Here is a 20575-nt window from a genome sequence, read left to right on the forward strand (position 1 = left end):
GTTGGGCCTCCTATAGTGTCTTTGCTTCTGGTTTTGTGTTAGCAGTTGTTATGTGAGAAGTTTTGAGAACTAGAAGGCTGTCCAAGAGCAGGTTAAGAAAGTTCACAAGTGCAAACCGTGGACTTGAAGCTCCAACGGAATGAGGTACTGGGAAAGAATTGAAGTTGGAAGTATGGAGACCAGGCTTGCTTTTAGAACTAGGAGGAAGAGCGCGTAGATGTATGTGTAATTCAGAACAAGAATGTTGACCTGACCATAACCATGCTGATTCAATTAGAAGACAGGAAACACAAATGGGAGGTTAATGATGAGACCGAGACCTTTCTGTTGGATCCAGTCTGTTAAAGGGCGCAGGTAGTATCGGGAACTGTTGAGAAAATAATTGTTTGGTATGAAGGGAGATGGCGAGTTCCAGTGGGGGGTGGGGAGGAGGCAGCTTCAGCAGATAACTTGAACGATGTGCAAGTGGTGGTTTGAGTTCTAGATCATTTAGAATTTGTCGTTGGGCAATGAGGGTGTTGGAGATGGTGTCTCCCCTGAATTTCAGTCAGAGAGATGTTTTGATCATGTTTTAACTGATCGTGTTCGGCCCACATCTGGTTGAATTCCCTCCAACTAGAGTTCCCTAGTCACAGACAAATTGAAAAGAAACAAATAGTGGTTATGGAGCTAGAGATAAGAATTCATAAAATCAGCGTAATTGCACACCCTCAGAATCCATCAGCCTGGAAATAGTGCCTTTTGAGTCAATGAGCAAATACTTTCAGCTGTGTATCGAACTGAAGGAGGATGTGGAGTTCCCTGCTTCCATGAATTTATACATTGTCACTGCTTATGAAAGTAGCCATTTTCTATGTTCCCTGTGCTTCTAAGATTGCAGCCAGAGCAAGCCAAACGGTCAACACTTTCTAGTACCAAAGACCGCAATGGTGGTGCCATACACTCACAATGCCTTGCACCACTGAACCCATTCTGTTCTGTGAGTAGAGTGACCACAGACACACACTCTGGCTATGAGAGTGGCTGTACTGCAGAAGGAACAAATTCTGGTCATTAAGCTAGCTTGGAATGTTTACTTCTGGGCTGCTCGCTGCAGAGCCTGGAGATCAATCCTCCATTCCAGGAGACTCTCCGACCTTCTAGCAGGGTAGGCAATCTTTCATCAAGGACTCTCGAATAGACAGTTATATGTGGAGAACAGCTCCCTCTGCTCTGTCCCAACCTGAAGAGAGCACCCACTACTGCACCAGTGTGACCTATTCCATTTCTTGTACCAACCAACTCTGGCCTCTGAGTGATTTAAGAATTTTGTGCTCCAAGTCCAATCCCCTTACAAATTGTGTTGGGACTGCCCAAACTTAGGTTTTATAGAACCTTTTACAGGCTGTAGACATGAGACTTCTGTTTCATCAGCTGGGCTGGGTTTTCAAGTGAAAGTTTAGTGTGTATTGCACTGCACCATTCAGTACCACCACCCCCCACCCCACCCTTCACCAGTTTCTCCATCTCCTTTGCCTTGTATTTATAAGCATGTTGGCCACCATGCTACTCATATCTTTATACATTAGAGAACAAATCCCTTTGCATGTATTCCCTGCATTATTTCAATAGATATCACATTGATTTTTTTTCTCCTGTTACTACTTCCTTCCTAGTTCTGTATTCTGAATAATATTTCGAAACATAATCCATTCTGTTTTTTCCCTTTGACAGTGCTATGTAGTCCAGTTTCCTGAGCTCTGCCTACATCCCCTCACAATCTTCCTATCTAAAGTTGAATGTTCCTATTGTATTCATTCTTTGTCATTAGCCTGGCCTTCAACTCCGTTATATTTTGGTCACTGTTGCCAACGTGTTCTCTGACTCTGATCTGCTCTAATATTTCCTGTCTTTTACTTAATATCAAATCCATTAGCACCCCTGCTCATGTGCGTTTCTTGACCAATTATTTCTTGTAATGATCCAATATTGTGCAAGGTTTATGTTATCACTCTATATGTCTTCTCTATCTATTTCCCAGTCTATCCCTGCTAAATTGAAATTAGCAATAGGAACTCTGTGTTCCTGTACACTCTTCCCTCGGATAACTACAAAGTTCTTGGTCAAGTCCAAAGATGAGCACTTGGCCAGTGGGGTGGTCTGCACCCCTGGTATCTAGCTACCACCTTGTGCTATGTTCCTGGGCCATGGGAGCCATCTCCACTTTGCCTATTTTCTATGCTTTGCTCCGCGTCTGCTAACAGTAGAATAGCATTCATACATCCACTGGACCCACATTTTGATTGTCCAGTTTCTCTTGTTATCGCCTTCTTTTGCCTTGCACCATCATTTGTTTCTGTTGTTTAATCACCTATTGCCCTCCACTCATAACAGACCACTCCTTTTGCGCTTGGAGGTCATCTGCCCTAATATCTCCTTACGTGGCTTGGTGTGAAGTTTTGCTTTATAAAGTTCCTGTGAAGCACATTGGGACATTTTATTGCATTGAAGTGCTTATATAAGTACTTGCTGGTCCTCCTCCTCCTCCTCCTCCTCCCGTAACTCCCCCCAACACCACCCGTTTCCTGCCTCTGTACCTGTTTATAATCTGCTCATCTGGAACATCTTCCAGTTCTGTTGAAACTTGTCAGGACTTGGTGGATGATGAGCTTGGGGAAGGGAGTGCAGATAGTCTCAGTCATCTCATAATCATAAAGGAGGAGGTGTTGGGTGTCTTGCAAAGCATTAAGGTAGATAAGTCCCCAGGGCCTGATGGGATCTACCCCAGAATACTGAGGGAGGCAAGGGAAGAAATTGCTGGGGCCTTGACAGAAATCTTTGCATCCTCATTGGCTACAGGTGAGGTCCCAGAGGACTGGAGAATAGCCAATGTTGTTCCTTTGTTTAAGAAGGGTAGCAAGGATAATCCAGGAAATTATAGGCTGGTGAACCTTACATCAGTGGTAGGGAAACTATTAGAGGATTATTCGGGACAGGATTTACTCCCATTTGAAAACAAATGAACTTATTAGCAAGAGACAGCATGGTTTTGTGAAGGGGAGGTCGTGTCTCACTAATTTGATTGAGTTTTTTGAGGAAGTGACGAAGATGATTGATTGAAGGAAGGGCAGTGGATGTTATCTATATGGACTTCAGTAAAGCCTTTGACAAGGTCCCTCATGGCAGACTGGTACAAAAGGTGAAGTCACACGGGATCAGAGGTGAGCTGGCAAGATGGATACAGAACTGGCTCACTCACAGAAGACAGAGGGTATCAGTGGATAGGTGTTTTTCTGAATGGAGGGATGTGACTAGTGGTGTTCCGCAGGGATCAGTGCTGGGACCTTTGCTCTTTGTAGTATATATAAATGATTTGGAGGAAAATGTAGCTGGTCTGATTAGTAAGTTTGCGGACGACACAAAGGTTGGTGGAGTTGCGGATAATGATGAGGATTGTCGGAGGATACAGCAGGATATAGATCGGTTGGAGACTTGGGCGGAGAACTGGCAGATGGAGTTTAATCCGGACAAATGTGAGGTAATGCATTTTGGAAGGTCTAATGCAGGTGGGAGGTATATAGTAAATGGCAGAACCCTTAGTAGTATTGACAGGCAGAGAGATCTGGGCGTACAGGTCCACAGGTCACTGAAAGTGGCAACGCAGGTGGATAAGGTAGTCAAGAAGGCATACGGCATGCTTGCCTTCATCGGTCGGGGCATAGAGTATAAAAATTGGCAAGTCATGTTGCAGCTGTACAGAACCTTAGTTAGGCCACACTTAGAATATTGCGTGCAATTCTGGTCACCACACTACCAGAAGGACGTGGAGGCTTTGGAGAGGGTCCAGAGGAGGTTTACCAGGATGTTGCCTGGTCTGGAGGGCATTAGCTATGAGGAGAGGTTGGGAAAACTCTGATTGTTTTCACTGGAACGACGGAGGTGGAGGGGCAATATGATAGAGGTTTACAAAGTTATGAGCGGCATGGACAGAGTGGATAGTCAGAAGCTTTTTCCCAGGGTGGAAGAGTCAGTTACTAGGGGACATAGATTTAAGGTGCGAAGGGCAAAGTTTAGAGGGGATGTGCGAGGCAAGTTTTTTACACAAAGGGTGGTGAGTGCCTGGAACTTGCTGCCAGGGGAGGTGGTGGAAGCAGATACGATAGCGACGTTTAAGAGACATCTTGACAGATCCATGAATAGGAAGGGAATAGAGGGATATGGGCCCCAGAAGTGCAGAAGGTTTTAGTTTAGGCAGGCATCAAGATCGGCGCAGGCTTGGAGGGCCGAATGGCCTGTTCCTGTGCTGTACTGTTCTTCTTGTTCTTTGAAAGGCCAATGACTGAAATGTTAACCCAATGCCGCCTGACCTGCTGAAATGTATCTGGCATTATTTTGTTTTTCTTCATGTTTTGGGGCCATGCTGCTGCAAGTGGCTAAATGTCCCACAAGAACCAAGCTCCAGTTATCAATGTGCTTACTGAATCCCATGAACGTGTAACTCCACCATTCTTCTTTCACTAATATATTCAGTATTTTAGTAAATCAATTAGCCATTAGTTCAAAGTAAGCAGGAACTTGCATTTTTGTTGCCACTTTCACAACTTTGGGACATTCCCAAAGTAATACTACTGAAGCGTAGTCACTTATTGTAATTTAGGGTAGAGCAAGGCTACCCAACCAGACCCGACGACAGGTGTTGGGGTCGGGTCAGGTCTCTCTTCCGGGTCCGGCATTCGGGCTCTGGTCGGGCCGGGCCGGGCCGGGTCAGACACAGCGCTGCCTTTTGGACAGGGAGGGGGAAAGCTTCAAAATTTGAACAGCCAGGACGTCAAGGTGGGAAACGTGCATCCAGGTTTCGCACTAGTCTGCAGTGAGCGATTTCATCCAAGGTAGAGCACAACCTCTTTGATATAATCAACTTCATTTCGGTAGTCGGGTCGAGTGTGGGGAAAAATCAAAGGACTTGGGCCGGGTCGGGCTCAGGTTGGACGTGGTTCTGTCGGGCTCGGGTCGGGTTTCAATTGCATCCCCGAGCAGGCCTTTAATTTAGGGAACTGCAGCAGTCAATTCTCACACAAGGTTCTGCAAACAACAGTGAGATAATGACCAGGTAACCTGCTAAGTGATATTGTTTGAGGGAAACTATTCATCAGGACACCTGGCACTAATCAAAGAGCGTCCAAGATTTTTTTAGGTCCACTTGCAAGGGCAGTTGGGACATCTGACAGAGTGCAGTGCTGCATTAAAATATTAAACCTAGATTTTGTGTCCAAGTCTCTGGAGTTGGACTTGAACGCTCAATCTTCAGACTCCGAAGCAGGAATGCTGCCAACTAAGGCAAGGCTGACACCATAGTGTGTTTTAGCATTTATGACTGAGTAATTAGTTAACACTCGAGACATGATCACTCATGCTGTATATTTGTGCCACTTCATTTGCATAAAATGTTCCATACTGGATCCTTTCCATGGCTCTAAATGAAATGTTGCTCTAGCATAGTACAATATTTCTATCAATAGTTGGCAGAGTATTCATTTTAAACATTTGAAATGAAAATTCGCATTTTGTTTTACTTGCAGAACTTTAGAATGAGGTCAGAGGGAAGGAGTCTGAAATAGATTGTTTTTAAGAAGGCAAATTGGAAGATTAAATACATGTTCTTTACTTTTGGGGAGCAATCTAATTCTTCTGCCTGTTGTTTAAACTATTCTTATGACTGGATAACTAAGGAAGGAAATTATGCATTCTTTGGAACATTGCATGTACACAGCAGAACACTGTGCTTAACCCCTTCCCTTCCAAGTATTTTGTTGGATTCTGTTGAAAAAAGCCAATTGGTGGTGGAAAGAAACAACCGTAGCATTTTGAGTGTTAAAGTTTGTGTCTGACTAATATATGTGTTTTAGACTGTTGAAAACTGCAGCTAATTCTGGCTGATGGTAAAAATTTTGTTGGGCACTTTAGATTCTTGTGGATCAACTTGAATGTCATTTTAATTTGATTGCTGTGAAAATCAAATATGTAGACTTTTGGCTAGACGTCAATAATGTCTTAAGACTTGTTAGTTTATGTATTTTGAGCCTCCAACTTGGCACAGGTATAGTAATATGGAGCTGCTTTTAGGTTTAGTAATGTACTGTCTTATTTTTCCCTTTATTGGTAGTGATCAATATCTGTTATAAACTTTTTCATAATCAGAAATTTTTCATCAATAGCCTAATTAATGAACAGCAAATTTTATTTGCAGTGCAGAACAAACTATTTGGATTATATCTTAGCAAACTACCCCACTCGGGAACTCCCTGAGAAACTGAATATTTGCATATTTTTTACATTTTACAGTTTCACTTGAATGCAAGGTTCAAGTGTTTAGCACCAAATTTTTTACTTACAGTTTTTGGTGACAGAATTTAAACTCTAAAGTCAGTGCCAGTTTAAAAAAAAAAGTAATTTAAACTATCATTATAGCTGAATAATTCATCTTGCAGTGGTAGGATTGTGAAAGTGGTGGCATCTCTCGTCCTTACAGGAATGCCGGTTTCACATTTCAATCCTGCCAGCTAGAGTTTTAAATGTGAATAACCTGCTTATAATGGAACCAATACTGTAGAGGTCTGAGCAATTTTTAGATTATTATACAAAATGCAAATTTTTTTTCCTCTCTGTCTCGTTTTGTCTGTTTTTCTTCCCTGCTCTTTTGAAGACACTGACCCATGCTGGAGTACATCTCCAAGGATGTAGTAGCCCTCTGGTAGCTCATACAAGACTTTATAGTGACTGTTAATAAACTATTTGACTGCTAGGGGCATCACAACTGAGCTAGAATCTATCTTCACCTGACATGAACATATGTTCTGTCCAGCAGAGGTCACTGGACAGCTCTAGCTGATTTATTTTTATATATACCCCTGTCCCTGTGCTCAAGGCTTCTAAGAATTATAACAACCCTATTGCTACCTTGTTTGAGGTCAGCTGACCACACAAACGAGAAAGCAAAAGAAAATTTAAACAGTGGTGGTACTGCTGTATCGAATATATAATCAAAATGTGATGATCTTTTCTCCAGTCTTTATGATTTTGTTATTATGAATACAGTCTTCACATCAGTTCTCAAGATTGGGGATTCATTTTATTGCCATCTTCGTTCTGCTGTGATCCTCATTGCTATGGTAACTGCTTGGTCTTCTAAAAGCAGATGCTATGTTTGCCTTTTCCTCTCCAGCCCTTGCTGCAGTATAACACAGCTGTTCAATTTTTGCATCATTGTCCTGCTGTCTCTTGCCCCTCCCCACTGGTTAACTCCATACACTCAAATTATTATTTTTTAAATGTTTTCTTTGGCTGAGAGCCATTTGTAAAGCCCTGGATATACTGGTATTTTAATCTGTTTCAATTTTTCATTGTTCTGCATTGGAGCTGATGTGAAACCGAGGTTGCATGCAATGTCCATTTCCAATATCTCGTTAAATATAGATATCCAAATATCAATAATGAACTAACCTGATCTATATAAGTACTTTGCATTTATATTAAGGGTGTGAGCCACTATGAGCCAAACCCCAAAATTAAAGCACATTGCATTTTTCATTGCTGCCTAAGTTTATTTGATTTTAAAAATGTGTGTTTGTGGAGGATGGGTGAAGATATTGATATGATCATCCCTGTTGTTGATTTGGCTTCCTGACGCTCATTCGCCAAGCTTAAACATAAAGAATCAGCATTTTTATGAGGTACTGGAGACTTACAGCGGTTGTTACCTTCAATACTGGAGGGGTAAGAAAGAAAAATATTAGTAAACGCGCGATTGTAGTAATATCTTCAATAAAAAAAATGTAGAGTTCCTTAATGTAAAACCTACTGTTTATGTTCAGGGTGGTTTTTAAAGGACGAACAAAAGGAGTAATTCAAACGTTGAGGTAACTATTTTGAGCCAAGCTTGGTAGGCATAGTGGAACCCGAGCAGTGACACCTGGTGTGGGAGATGCTGGAATATTATTGTCTACGTTTCTGAGCTGTTGGCAATGCTTTGATCCAGGCTGCTTGGGGTTGCACTGCTTGGTGTTGCTTTGGCATGCTCCACCGTGTTCGATATTTTGCTCAATGATTGGGTACAAGGTGAGTTAGCTTAATGTGATTGGTGCGTTTGAGTCACTAGCTCCTTGTTTTACATACTCTGACCCTCCCACAACAGAAACTGATACTTGCGATGAGTTTGGAGCTTACGTACGATATGTACATTGTATGAGTGAAACGTGATTTTTAGGATCGTTGGATGCTTTTCTTTTGAAACGGTGTTTCTTTCTGCAAATCAAGGTGAACTGCTATGAGTTTTGCTTTACATTCTGAGCATTTTTTCCTATTAATTCTGGTACTTTGTGATTTTTTTAAACAGACGCCATTTTGCACTGAGGTATTAATTGTGTAGAATTAGCCTTTAATGCAGCATCTTTTGAACATGTTCTGCTTAGTATAAGCTATTTATTAGATAGAATAATTTTTGTTTACAAAAAATTTCATTTGTGTGTTTTCTATTACAGAAGTATTGTATTAAGCCTTCCATGTTCTGGTGATTCACCTATGACTGCTGTAAACTTCTACCTGGTCTCTATAAATTTGTAATTTTAAACATTAATACGAAGGGACTTGTCACTATCAAATGCAGTAAGACCGCATACTGTCATTTAATGCTGTTCCATTGCATCTGTTACCCTTTGCTCTGGCTGTGAATCAGTATTTGTTTTTAACAATTGCATCCTTGGACAAACAATGAACTTTAGCTGTTGACATTGGGAAGGGCAAGGCGCTCTTCCTATGTACGTAAACTTTAAAAAAAATGTTTGTCTATTGTTTGGGAACGTGACGTGTCGGGGCTGGTCAGTGTGATCAGCACGGGGGTCCTCCTTTGTCTCGGTTCCTTTTGTGTTTGCAGCCTCTTGCTGTCTGCTGAGGAGGATGGGGGTGGGGTGGCTTAATTCTTAGGTGTTTGCCTTTTGAACTGCCGACTTAAACCACATCTTTCTTGTGGGATTTGTACTATTTTAATTTCCTGATTTCAGTAGTCTGTACTTGGAACGTCTGTCGGTGGTGCACTGTTATAATTTATCACTCTTCTAAAGTAAATTATCTTGAGGTTGATTTTCAAAGAGCAGTTGCATTGTGGCGAAGTCCGTCAATGGAGTATACATTTCCATTTAAAACATTTTTATGAACCTTTTACTGTATCTAAGAATAACAAGGTATTGAATTAATTTCACAGCCAAATTGAAGAAGTTTTCTAACTTTTGGGGTTTCCATTTATTGCAGCATGCATATTCTGCTCCCATCTGCACAAGAACCTTTTTTCTTTACCCAGCTACAACATTTTAATGTATGTTCATTTTACTGTATAAAATACTTCCAAATGTTGCTTAAAAATCTCGGGGGGGGGGGGAGGGGTGGTGAGGGGGGAGTTGTTTTGCCAGTAATATCAGTGCAATATGAGTGGAGTTGGCTGAACCAAAACAAAAGATTGGGGAATTTTAAGTGTAAGTGAGTTACACCCAAATTCAGTTATGGTTGTGTTTTCCACAATCTTTTACGCTGGTTCAAGATTCTGTTTGCCCAGTTAGGCCCCACCCACAATCCCATCACAATTGCTTAATTCCACCAATTGTACTGGTTTGGGAAGGGTCTTTTAAATTCATGCATTTTCTTAAGTGCACAGGCACTATAAAATGGAATCATAGAATGGTTACATAACAGAAGGAGGCCATTAGGTCCATCAAGTTTGTGCCAGTTTTTGCAAGAGCAGTCCAGTTAGTCCCATTCCCTGCCTTTTCCCCATAACCCTGCAAATGTTTCCCCTAAAGTATTTGCTTAATTCCCTATCGAAAGTCTCAATTGAAGTCTCCACCACCCTTTCAGGCAGTGCATTCCAGATCATAATCACTTGGGGTGTGTGTTTGTGTGTGTGTGTAAAACAAAAAAAAGTTTTTCCTTCCCTCGCCTTTTGGTTCTTTTGCCAATCACCTTAAATCTGTGCCCCAAGTTCTCTCCCCCAGAGCCAATGGGAATAGTTTCTCTCTATATCTGAGGGACGTGAGGGTGGAAATCGCAGAGGCACTGGCCGTAATTTTTCAGTCTTCCTTAGACTCGGGGGTGGTGCCAGAGGACTGGAAAATTGAAAATGTTTATTTATTTAGAGATACAGCACTGAAACAGGCCCTTCGGCCCACCGAGTCTGTGCCGACCAACAACCACCCATTTATACTAATCCTACATTAATTCCATATTCCCTCCCACCTTCCTACACTAGGGGCAATTTACAATGGCCAATTTACCTAACAACCTGCAAGTCTTTGGCTGTGGGAGGAAACCGGAGCACCCAGCGGAAACCCACGCGGTCACAGGGAGAACTTGCAAACTCCGCACAAGCAGTACCCAGAATCGAACCCGGGTCACTGGAGCTGTGAGGCTGCGGTGCTGACCACTGCGCCACTGTGCCGCCCTAAGGATGTTACATCCTTGTTCAAAAAGGGGTGTAAAGATCAGCACAGCAACTACAGGCTAGTCCGTTTACCTTCGGTGATGGGAAAACTTCCAGAAAAAACAATTAGTGACAAATCAATAGTCACATGGACAAATGTGAGTTAATTAAGGAAAGCCAACATGGATTTCTTAAGGGAAAGTCATGTTTAACTAACTTGCTGGAGATTTTTGAGGAGGTAACAGAGGGTTGATGAGGGCAATGCTGTTGATGTGGTGTTCATGGACTTTCCATAGACATTTGATACAGTGCCACACAACAGACCTGTGAGCAAACTTGTAGCTCATGGAATAAAAGGGACGGTAGCAAAATGGATACGAAATTAGCTGAGTGACAGGACACAAAGAGTAGTGGTTAATGGATGTTTTTTGGACTGGAGGAAGGTTTAGAGTCGTACAGCATAGAAACAGGCCCTTCGGCCCACCGCGTCCATGCTGACCATAATGCCTATCTATACTAATCCCACCTGCCTGCATTAATTCCATATCCCTCTATGCCTTGCTCATTCAAGTACCTGTCCTCTTAAATGTTGCTACTGTTCCTGCCTCCGCCACCTCCTCTGGCAGCTCATTCCAGATACCCACTATTCTTTGTGTGAAAAATTTACCCTTTTGATCCCCTTTAAACTTCCTCCCTCTCACCTTAAATCTATGCCCTCTAGTTTTAGTCACCCCTACCATGGGAAACAGACTCTGGCTATCTACCCTATCTATGCCTCTCATTATTTTATATACTTCTATCATGTCCCCTCTCAGCCTCCTTCGCTCCAGGGAAAAGAGACCCAGCCTATCCAATCTCTCTTTATAACTCAAGCCCTCCAAACCAGGCAACATCCTTGTGAATATTTTTTGCACCCTCTCTAGCTTAATCGCATCTTTCCTGTAGTGCGGCGACCAGAACTGCACACAGTACTCCGTGCGGCCTAACCAACGTTTGTAGTGAAGTTCCCCAGGGATCAGTGTTGGGACCTTTGCTTTCCTGATTATATATTAATGACCTAGACCTTGGTGTACTGGGCACAATTTCAAAGTTTGCAGATGATACCAGACTTGGAAGCATTGTGAATTGTAAAGAGGATAGTGTAGAACTTCTAAAGGACATAGACAAGTTGGTGGAGTGGGCAGACAGGTGGCAGATGAAATTCAATGCAGAGAAATGTGAAGTGATTGATTTTGGTAGGAAGAAGATGGGGAAACGATATAGAATAAAGAATACTATTATAAAGGCGGTGCAGGAGCAGAGGGACCTAGGTGTATATGTGCATAAGTTATTGAAGATGGCAGGACAAGTTGAGAGCTCAGTTAATAAAGCATGCAGTATCCCTGGGCTTTATTAACAGGGGCATAGAGTACAAGAGCAAGGAAGTTATTTTGAACTTGTATAAGATACTAGTTCGGCCTCAGCTGGAGTATTGTGTTCAATTCTGGGTGCCGCACTTGAGGAAAGATGTGAAGGCATTGGAGAGAGCACAGAAAAGATTCACGAGAATGGTTCCAGGGATGAGGAATTTCAGTTATGAAGATAACTCTGTTTTCCTTGGAGAAGAGAAGGCTGAGAGGTGATTTGATAGAGGTATTCAGAATCATAAGGGGTCTGGACAGAGTAGATAGAAACTGTTCCCACTTGTGAAAGGATCGAGAACGAGAGGGCACAGATTTAAAGTATTTGGTAAGAGAAGCAAAAGTGACATGAGGAAAAGCTTTTTCATGCAGCGAGTGGTTAAGGTTTGGAATGCATTGCCCGTGAAAATGGTGGAGGCAGGTTCATTCGAAGCATTCAAAAGGGAATTAGACAGTTATATGAAAAGGAAGAATGTGCAGGGTTATGGGGAGAAGGCAGGAGATTGGAACTGAGGGAGTTTCTCTTTTAGAAAGCCGGTGTGGACACGATGGGCTGAATGGCCTCCTGCTGCACTAACGATTCTGTGATCTACTCTGTCTAGACCATTCATGATTTTGAATACCTCTACCAAAAAAAACAATAGACCTGAGGATTGCGAGCAGTTGATAATTCAGCAAAAGAGGACCAAGGGATTGATTTAAGAAGAGGAAAATAGAGTACAAGAGCAAGCTTGTGGGGAACATAAAAACTGACTAAAAGTTTCTTTAGGTATGTGAAGAGAAAAAGATTGGTGAAGACAAATGTAGGTCCCTTACAGTCAGAAACAGGGGAATTTATTGTGGGGAACAAAGAAATGGCTGACCAACTAAATGTCTTCACAAAGGAAGACACAAATATCATACCAGAAATGTTGGGGAACATAGGGCTTAGTGAGAGAGGAACTGAAGGAAATCAGTATTAGTAGAGAAATGGTGTTGGGGAAATTGATCGGATTGAAGGCCAATAAATCCCCAGGGTTTGATGGTATGCATTCCCAGAGTACTTGAGGAAGTGGCCCTAGAAATGGAAGATGACCGCCAATGCATCCACTAAGATTCTATAGACTCTGGAACAGTTCCTACAGATTGGAGGGTAGCTAATGTCACCCCACTATTTAAAAAGGGAGGTAGAGCGAAAACAAGGAATTGTAGACCATTCAGCCTGACGGTGGGAACAATTCTACAGTCCCTTATCAAAGATTTTATAGCAGAGCACTTGGAGAACAGTGGTAGAATCGGGCAGAGTCAGCATGAATTTATGAAAGGAAAATCATGCTTGACAAATCTACTAGAATTCTTCGAGGTTGTAACTAGTAGAGTTGATGAGGGGGAGCCAGTGGATGTGGTTTATATGGACTTTCAGAAGGCTTTCGACAAAGTTCCACATAAGAGATTAGCGTGTAAAATTAAAGCACATGGGATTGGGGGTAGTGTATTGTGATGGATAGAAAATTGGTTGGCAGACAGGAAACAAAGAATAAGGATAAATGGGTCTTTTTCCGAATGGCAGGCAGTGACTAGTGGGGTACCGCAGGAATCGGTGCTAGGACCCCAGCTATTCACAATATATATTAATGATTTAGATGAGGGAACTAAATGTAATATCTCCAAGTTTGCAGAGGACACAAAACTAGGTGGGAGGACGAGTTGTGAGGAGGATGCAGAGAGGCGTCAGGGTGATTTGGATAAGTTGAGTGAGTGGGCTAATGCATGGCCGATGCAATATAATGTGGACAAATGTGAGGTTGTCCACTTTGGTAGCAAAAACAGAAAGGCAGATTATTATCTTAACGGCTATAAACTGAGAGATGGGAATATGCAACGAGACCTGGGTGTTTTCGTACACCAGTCGCTGAAGGTAAGCATGTAGGTGCAACAGGCGATTAAAAAAGGCAAATGGTATGTTCTCCTTCATAGTGAGAGGATTTGAGTACAGGAGCAGGGATGTCTTGCTGCAATTAGGGCCTTGGTGAGGCCACACCTGGAATATTGTGTGCAGTTTTAGTCTCCTTATCTGAGGAAGGATGCTCTTGCTATAGAGGGAGTGCAGTGAAGGTTTACCAGACTGATTCCTGGGATGGCGGGACTGACGTATGAGGAGAGATTGAGTCGGTTAGGATTATATTCGCTGGAGTTCCAGAAGAGTGAGGGGGGATCTCATAGAAACCTTTAAAAAACTAACAGGACTTGACAGGGTAGATGCAGGAAGGATGTTCCCGATGGTGGGGGAGTCCAGAACCGGGGTCATAGTCTCAGGATACGGGGTAAACCTTTCAGGACTGAGATGAGAAATTTCTTCACCCAGGGAGTGATGAGCCTGTGGAATTCCCTACCACACAAAGCAGTTGAGCACAAAACATTGTATGTTTCCAAGAAGGAGTTAGATATAGCTCATGGGTCTAAAGGGATCAAAGGGTATGGGGAGAAAGCGGGAATAGGTTACTGAGTTGGATGATCAGCCATGAACATAATGAATGGCGGAGCAGGCTGGAAGGGCCGAATGGCTTCCTCCTGCTCCTATTTTCTATGTTTCTATCAGATCTCCTCTCCACCTTCGCCGCTGTTTGGAGAAGCTGGGTTTGTTCTCCTATCTGTCCACATAACTGAAGTCTCTCATCCCTGGAGCCATACTAATAAATCTTTGTTTTGTACTCTCTCTCTTGGGCCTTCACGTCCTTCCTAAAGTGTGGTGCCCAGAATTGGACACAGTACTCCATCTGAAGCTGTGCTAGTGTCTTACAAAGGTTCATCATAACTTCCTTGCTTTTGTACTCTGCCCCTATTTATAAAGCCTAGGACCCTGTATAATTTTTTAACTGCTTTCTCAACTAGTAGAAATGTTTTAAGTTTTTCATGTCAGAAATTATTTAATTTACTAAGAAACCAGTAAAACTATTAAATTCACTTTTTATTTTTTTTACAAGCGAGGCGGGAGGAGTGCACTGTTTGTTCTAGTTTCACTTTTCTATGGGTCACAACATATATTTAATTTTTTCTCCCACTTCTCGATACGGTCAATCATTGACTCTACTTTTATCCCAGAATAAAACACACCAACCAGGTTACTTTTAATAAACAACAAAATTATCAGTTTGTTATAAAACAAGTCTTAACCAATAATGAAGTAAAGCATAAACACACAGATTGAAATATTAACTTTTCCCTTTTTTTTTTTTACCTCTCCTCCTACTCCTCCACACACACACAGTATACAACTGGAAAAATAAAGATTTTTTTTTTTTAGAGCTCTATCACAGCCAAAAAAAATCACTTGGGCTGAATACTTGCTCATGTTTGAAGAAATAGCAGATGAGATGTGTTATGTTCCCAAAACTGGCATACAGTCTGGCCTCCGAGTAAGCATAGACGGGTCACTGGGATCTTTTAGAACATTTCCTTTCAGGTGGTGTTGAGAATTAACTTAGCAGGCTTTTCTTCAAAGGCAGGACAAAAGACGATTTGACACAGTGGACTTCTCGGGGTCTTTTAGAGAGGTGCTGGAAAGCTGAGCTGGGTTGTGGTCTTCTCTCCTTGGACGTTCTCTTCCTTTTTATACAGTTCAACCTCGACTCCAAAACAATTCAAAAGCGAAACCGACAACAACCTTTTGACCTCCATCAGTCTTGACGTGTCATTTCTAAGTAAACAACTTCTCCAGGTGTCCAAAGTTCTCTGTTGAGCTAGAAGTCAGGTGGTTTCCCGGAAAGGCCTCTTGTTACTGGAAATCGGGTGGTTTCCTGGAAAGGCTTGTTTTCCTCACAAGACCTCTCTGTGCCTCTTTTTAAAACCATTTCCATGGACGGTTTTGCAAAGTCAAAGGACCTTTACATGACTCCTGTTTTGAAAACCCCAAATTTTAACATTTCTTCAATCTTTCAAAAATTGACCCTCAAAAAATACATTTAACAAAACACAGAGGTGCTTTCGTAACATTATTTTAAAGTAGGTTACTCTCCGGTGGAGAACTGGACACCCTTATTAAATATGCAGCAGGTTAACACTCTTGAAGACATCAAGGAACAGTTTCTAATGAAAAAAAAAGTTGTCCAATTGTGCTGGTTCATAGATGATTTGGCACTTTTTATAGCACAAATGAATTTTAAGTGGAAAGTTGAACCATAATCTATCCAGTGCAATTTCTCAATTATGCCCAAAGTAGAAATTCTACACCCTCTGATATTTTAGCATTTGGCAACTTTACATCTCATAAGCCTGTAATGCACCATATTGTTAATGTGTCTGTTGTACAGAAAGCAATATAGCTAAACTACATTCCCCTTAGATAATGCATGAAAACAGAGGATGCACTCAAGATTTGGTTTTCCTTTTCCCATACCATTTGTACTCCAGTGCTTATTTAGGGAGAAGTCACACTTCTGCCAGAATGTTTCAATATTGTTATTATACTCCTTCACAATTCTCTTCATTCATCACCTTGAATTCCTGTTACAATGTTGGCATTTATAATCTGTAATCATCAATACTTCATCCTAGTGTATAGAGCTCAAAGTAGAAGCATGAAAGCCTGGCTCGGGTATAAAGTTAAAACCCAACCTGAGCCCAACCCGACAACTGCCACCCCAAATCCAGCCCGGGCCCGAGTTCTTTAAATTTTTTTAAATGCCCGACCCAACCTGAACCCAACATGTAGTCAGGTTTGGTCGGGTAGCCAGGCATTACTGTCGAGTGTGGAGTCCGGACTGCACGTTTCCCGCCTTGACGTCCTGAATGTTCATTTGAAGATTACTTCCTGGAACAAGGTAGCACTGTCCAAGCCCAGCCCCACCCGACCCGAGCCCAAATGCTGGACCTGGAGGAGAGACCTGACCCGAACCCAACACATGTTGTCTGGTCTGGTCAGGTAGCCAGGCTTTAAGAAGCATTCCACGCAACTTCCTTTTCAGTAAAATCCTAGTGGCAGCACTGATTTAATGTATTCATCTTGTGCAGCAATAAAGATACCAAAAGAACCATGACATGTAATGGAGTTGATATACTATCGTTGTCTGTGTGTTTAAAGCCTAAGCACTGTTATATTAGCTATTTACAATATGCGAGAGATTGTCTCAAATAACTACTCGAACGGAAACAACATGTTTGCAATGTTGTCAAAAACACTTGATCTGGAAAATGTATATGTATTCATATTGGATTTGTTTCTATTAATGTACAAATCTGTGGTAACCTTCATGTTGATACCATATATGGGCAAAGCTTCTAGTTTTAAAATACAATTTTGAAGCTAACTGACTTAACTCAGAAGCTTTGAATACAGATGTCATTCCATTTCTTTTTAAAAATACAGTATATTTGTTAATCAGTTAGTCAATACAGATTTCGAAAGACATTTTGTGCTTGACCAGTCTTTGAGAACTCTGAAGAATTAACGAAAAGAAATGCAGTGGATTTTTTTTAATACAGATTTTCAATAAGTATTTGATATGGGAACACACAAAACATGGCAAAGATAATGATACATGGGGTAAAGGGCAATGTGGACAAATTATTAGAGATTTGGAGAATAGAATGTAAAATTCAGCTTCTTGAACTGGAAAGATGTGGTGAGCAGTGTTCTACAAGTGTCTAATGAAGCTGCTATTATTTACTATATAGCTAAATGATCTGGACTTGTGAATTAAGGGCAAATTATCTAATTTGCTGAAGGCACCAAATTGGGGTGTGGCATATTGTGAACACAAGAAATAGGAGTAGGAGTAGACCATATGGCCAATCGAGCCTGCTGCACCATTCAATACAATCATGGCTGATCTTAGGCTTCAATTCTGTCTGTCTATCCCAGACTTAAAAGTATTCTATGATGGAGTATTCACAATCCTCTGGGGTAGAGAATTCCTAAGATTCACAACCCTTTGAGTGAAGTAATTTCTCCATTTCAATCCTAAATGATTGGCCCCTTATCCGGAGGCTGTGCCCCCATGTTTTAGATTCCCCCCGACCAGTGGAAACAATCACTCAGTGTCTACCCTATCCAGCCCCTTCAGAATATTGCATGTTTCAATTAGACTGCTTCTCATTCTTCTTAACTCCAGAGAATATAGGCCAATTTACTCAGCCTCTTGTCATAGGACAACCCCCTCATCCCAGGGACCAATTTAGTGAACCTTTGCTGTACCGCCTCCAATGCAAGTATATCCTTTGTTAAAAGTGGATACCAAAACTACACACACTACACCAGAGGTGGTCTCCCCAAAACCCTGTACGATTGTATCAAGACTTCTTTATTCCTGTACTCCCAGTTCCCTTGCAGTAAAGGTCAACATGCCAGTTGCCTTCCTAATTGTTTGCTGTACCTGCATGCTAACTTTCTGCGTTCCTTGTAAAAGCACACCCAAGTCTCTTTGAATTGTGAATGACCGGAGGAGAACTTAAGCTACGTGGCTGGTGGAGTTGCATGGAGTGAAATGTGAAGCACTAGGGAAAGGAAATATATTTTTAAATGGAGTAGAGGCTGTGCAGATATACCAATGATTAAAGGTGGCAGCAAAGCAGATAAGGCTGTTTTTTTTTGTTAAATCCTTGGATTTGTGTCTAGATTTTTAAAAGTATTTGACTTCCTATTATAGGAAGCATTGGAAATGACGCAGTTCAGAGATAAGAGGTTACAGTTGTGAAGGGAACAATTGAGATTATTTTCATACGGGCTGAAGGATGTCTTGGTAGATGCCTTCAAGATTATTAAGTTATTATAAAGTGAGTATTGAAAGATTATTTCCCTTGGTGAGATGGTATTGAGGGCAGAAATTTAAGATAATCACAAAAGAATCTTTAGATATGCTGGTTAGAATGTGGTGTTCTGTCACAAATTCTTTGTCGAAGCAAAATTCTTGGGTTCTTTTAAGAGAATTCAATTACTTGCAAAAGAGAAATATTAAAATACATGGGAAGCAAGGAAGAGTGTGGGAATAGACTATGTGGCTCATTGAGGAAAAATAACAAATGGACTTTCTGTTGTGTAATATTCAGTGTTGCAATATATTTACTGTACTTGATGCATACTATTTAACTTTGATCTAATTTTTCATGTGCCTGTTCAGGAGAACATTGAAAATGATGCAGCAAAACTAAGATCTGTTAGTGCATTGAAACATAATTTCCAGAATTCAACTTCTAGTCTGAGGGGATATCTTGTACACAAAATAAATTAGCTCGTGGAACTTTTCTTCTTAAACAGGAGTCTGAAAATGCTTGATTTGTGTATTAATGCTACTGAGAGATTACAACGTAGATGTGCCCTTGGATCGCTTTACTTTATGGACTTTTTTCAGTAAATTTTATCTTCTGTATTAAATGGAGAGCCAAGGCCTTCTAGTATCTCGTGAGAGTTCAGATGGGAATCAGGTACCCAGTTACTGTCGTATTAATGATATATTAACACAAAAGTTAAATGGTTTTGCCACTTTCTCCCCTTTTCTGTGCCATTCACTGCCTGAGCATGTAGATAAACTTTCACCAGGCTTCTAGTCATGCCAGTATTTATACTTGCTGTTGAGACATGTGCTACAGGACCATGGAGTGATTTTTCTACTTGAAGTTCCCCCTTCTGTTATCTAGCCTTGGATTTGTGTTCCCTTGATATCCTGGCAACATTAACCACAGGGTTTATATGAACTTCAGACTTGTATGAATGTCAATGCAGTGTAGTAAAAAGATTTGGCCAACAAAGAGCTTTTACAAAGCAATTAACTAATTTTGTGATGGGATTGAGTATGAAGAGGTTCCACTTTGAAGTCAATTGTATAGTGTGTTTAAACCTCAAAGTACCAGTATGAAAATCACGCTGTGGCTCTGAACTTTGTAAAGTTATGAGAACGGTACGATGTAGTGTGAACAGCTGCCTCTTGTGCTACAGGAAATGTTTTGATTTCTGTGTCTGCAGGTAAGAAAGGATGACATTGTGGTAACTTGATATTGCAGTAGTGTCGCACTCCTGCATGCATTTCTTGAAAGTTGATGGCTAGTGACCGTGATTAATGGTTGTAAAATTTCCAAAGTAGGGCTAACAACTCTGAACTGCAGGTTGCTAACTTACAAGTAACTCTTAAGTATCCTTTACTAGGCAGAGAATTAGTTTTACAGAAATGTTAGTAAATTGTCCAAATACTATGCACTGATGCAGCCTAAATGCATCCGCTGTCAGTTCGTAATTGTAAGTACACTTGGCATAATGTAGGTTATAAATTTAGACATTCAGCAATCTGCTGAGATGCTCAGTCCTGACATGTGAAGGGCATTTTATCCTGCTACTGGTGAATTGGTATTTTCTGTGGGTCCATACCTTTTGGTAGAATTTAATCAACAACTAAAGGTTTTCTGTCTACTTCTGTTTTTGTAGGGTAATTAGCGAGCGCTCCTGCATCCTGTTTTTCAGTTCAATAGGATGGAAAGAATCTCAAACCTATAGCATCAGAGCAGAATTGTACCAAGGATGCATTTACACTACAACTGCAAAGTCTGCTCAGTGTGATTTCTCATTGTACTGGAACTGCAATTATAGTCTAAATGCAGCCTGTGTCTGGATTTGAGACCTGATCTGACACTCCAAGCATTCTACTTCATTTCTTTGGAGTCAGTTTGTGCCTTTATACCCAATTTACACTCCAGGATTAGTGCACTGAGAAATGGTTTTGATTGCACCAATGCTACACTTGTGGAGGGTGAATGCATTGATATG

The 20575-nt window shown here is 41.3% G+C and overlaps 1 protein-coding gene across 7 annotated transcripts in view; it reads left to right on the forward strand.

Annotated features, from left to right (window-relative positions):
• Positions 1-20575, forward strand: part of epb41a (erythrocyte membrane protein band 4.1a) — a 185431-nt gene that overhangs the window by 17637 nt on the left and 147219 nt on the right. Inside the window, exon 1 of one of the 7 annotated variants that reach the window (XM_068011579.1) lies at positions 8163-8292. The exons of 5 other annotated variants lie outside the window; for them this stretch is intronic. Coding sequence is in view for 1 of the 2 variants with exons in the window: in XM_068011577.1 (XP_067867678.1) it covers positions 8636-8640 (5 nt within the window). In the remaining variant the exon portion in view is untranslated. Of the gene's footprint in view, positions 1-8162; positions 8293-8620; positions 8641-20575 lie in introns of those variants that run through there. One more of the 7 variants, XM_068011577.1, reaches the window with a different exon arrangement.

This window comes from Heterodontus francisci, chromosome 31 (genome assembly GCF_036365525.1).
Source record: "Heterodontus francisci isolate sHetFra1 chromosome 31, sHetFra1.hap1, whole genome shotgun sequence".
Classification (NCBI taxonomy): domain Eukaryota; kingdom Metazoa; phylum Chordata; class Chondrichthyes; order Heterodontiformes; family Heterodontidae; genus Heterodontus; species Heterodontus francisci.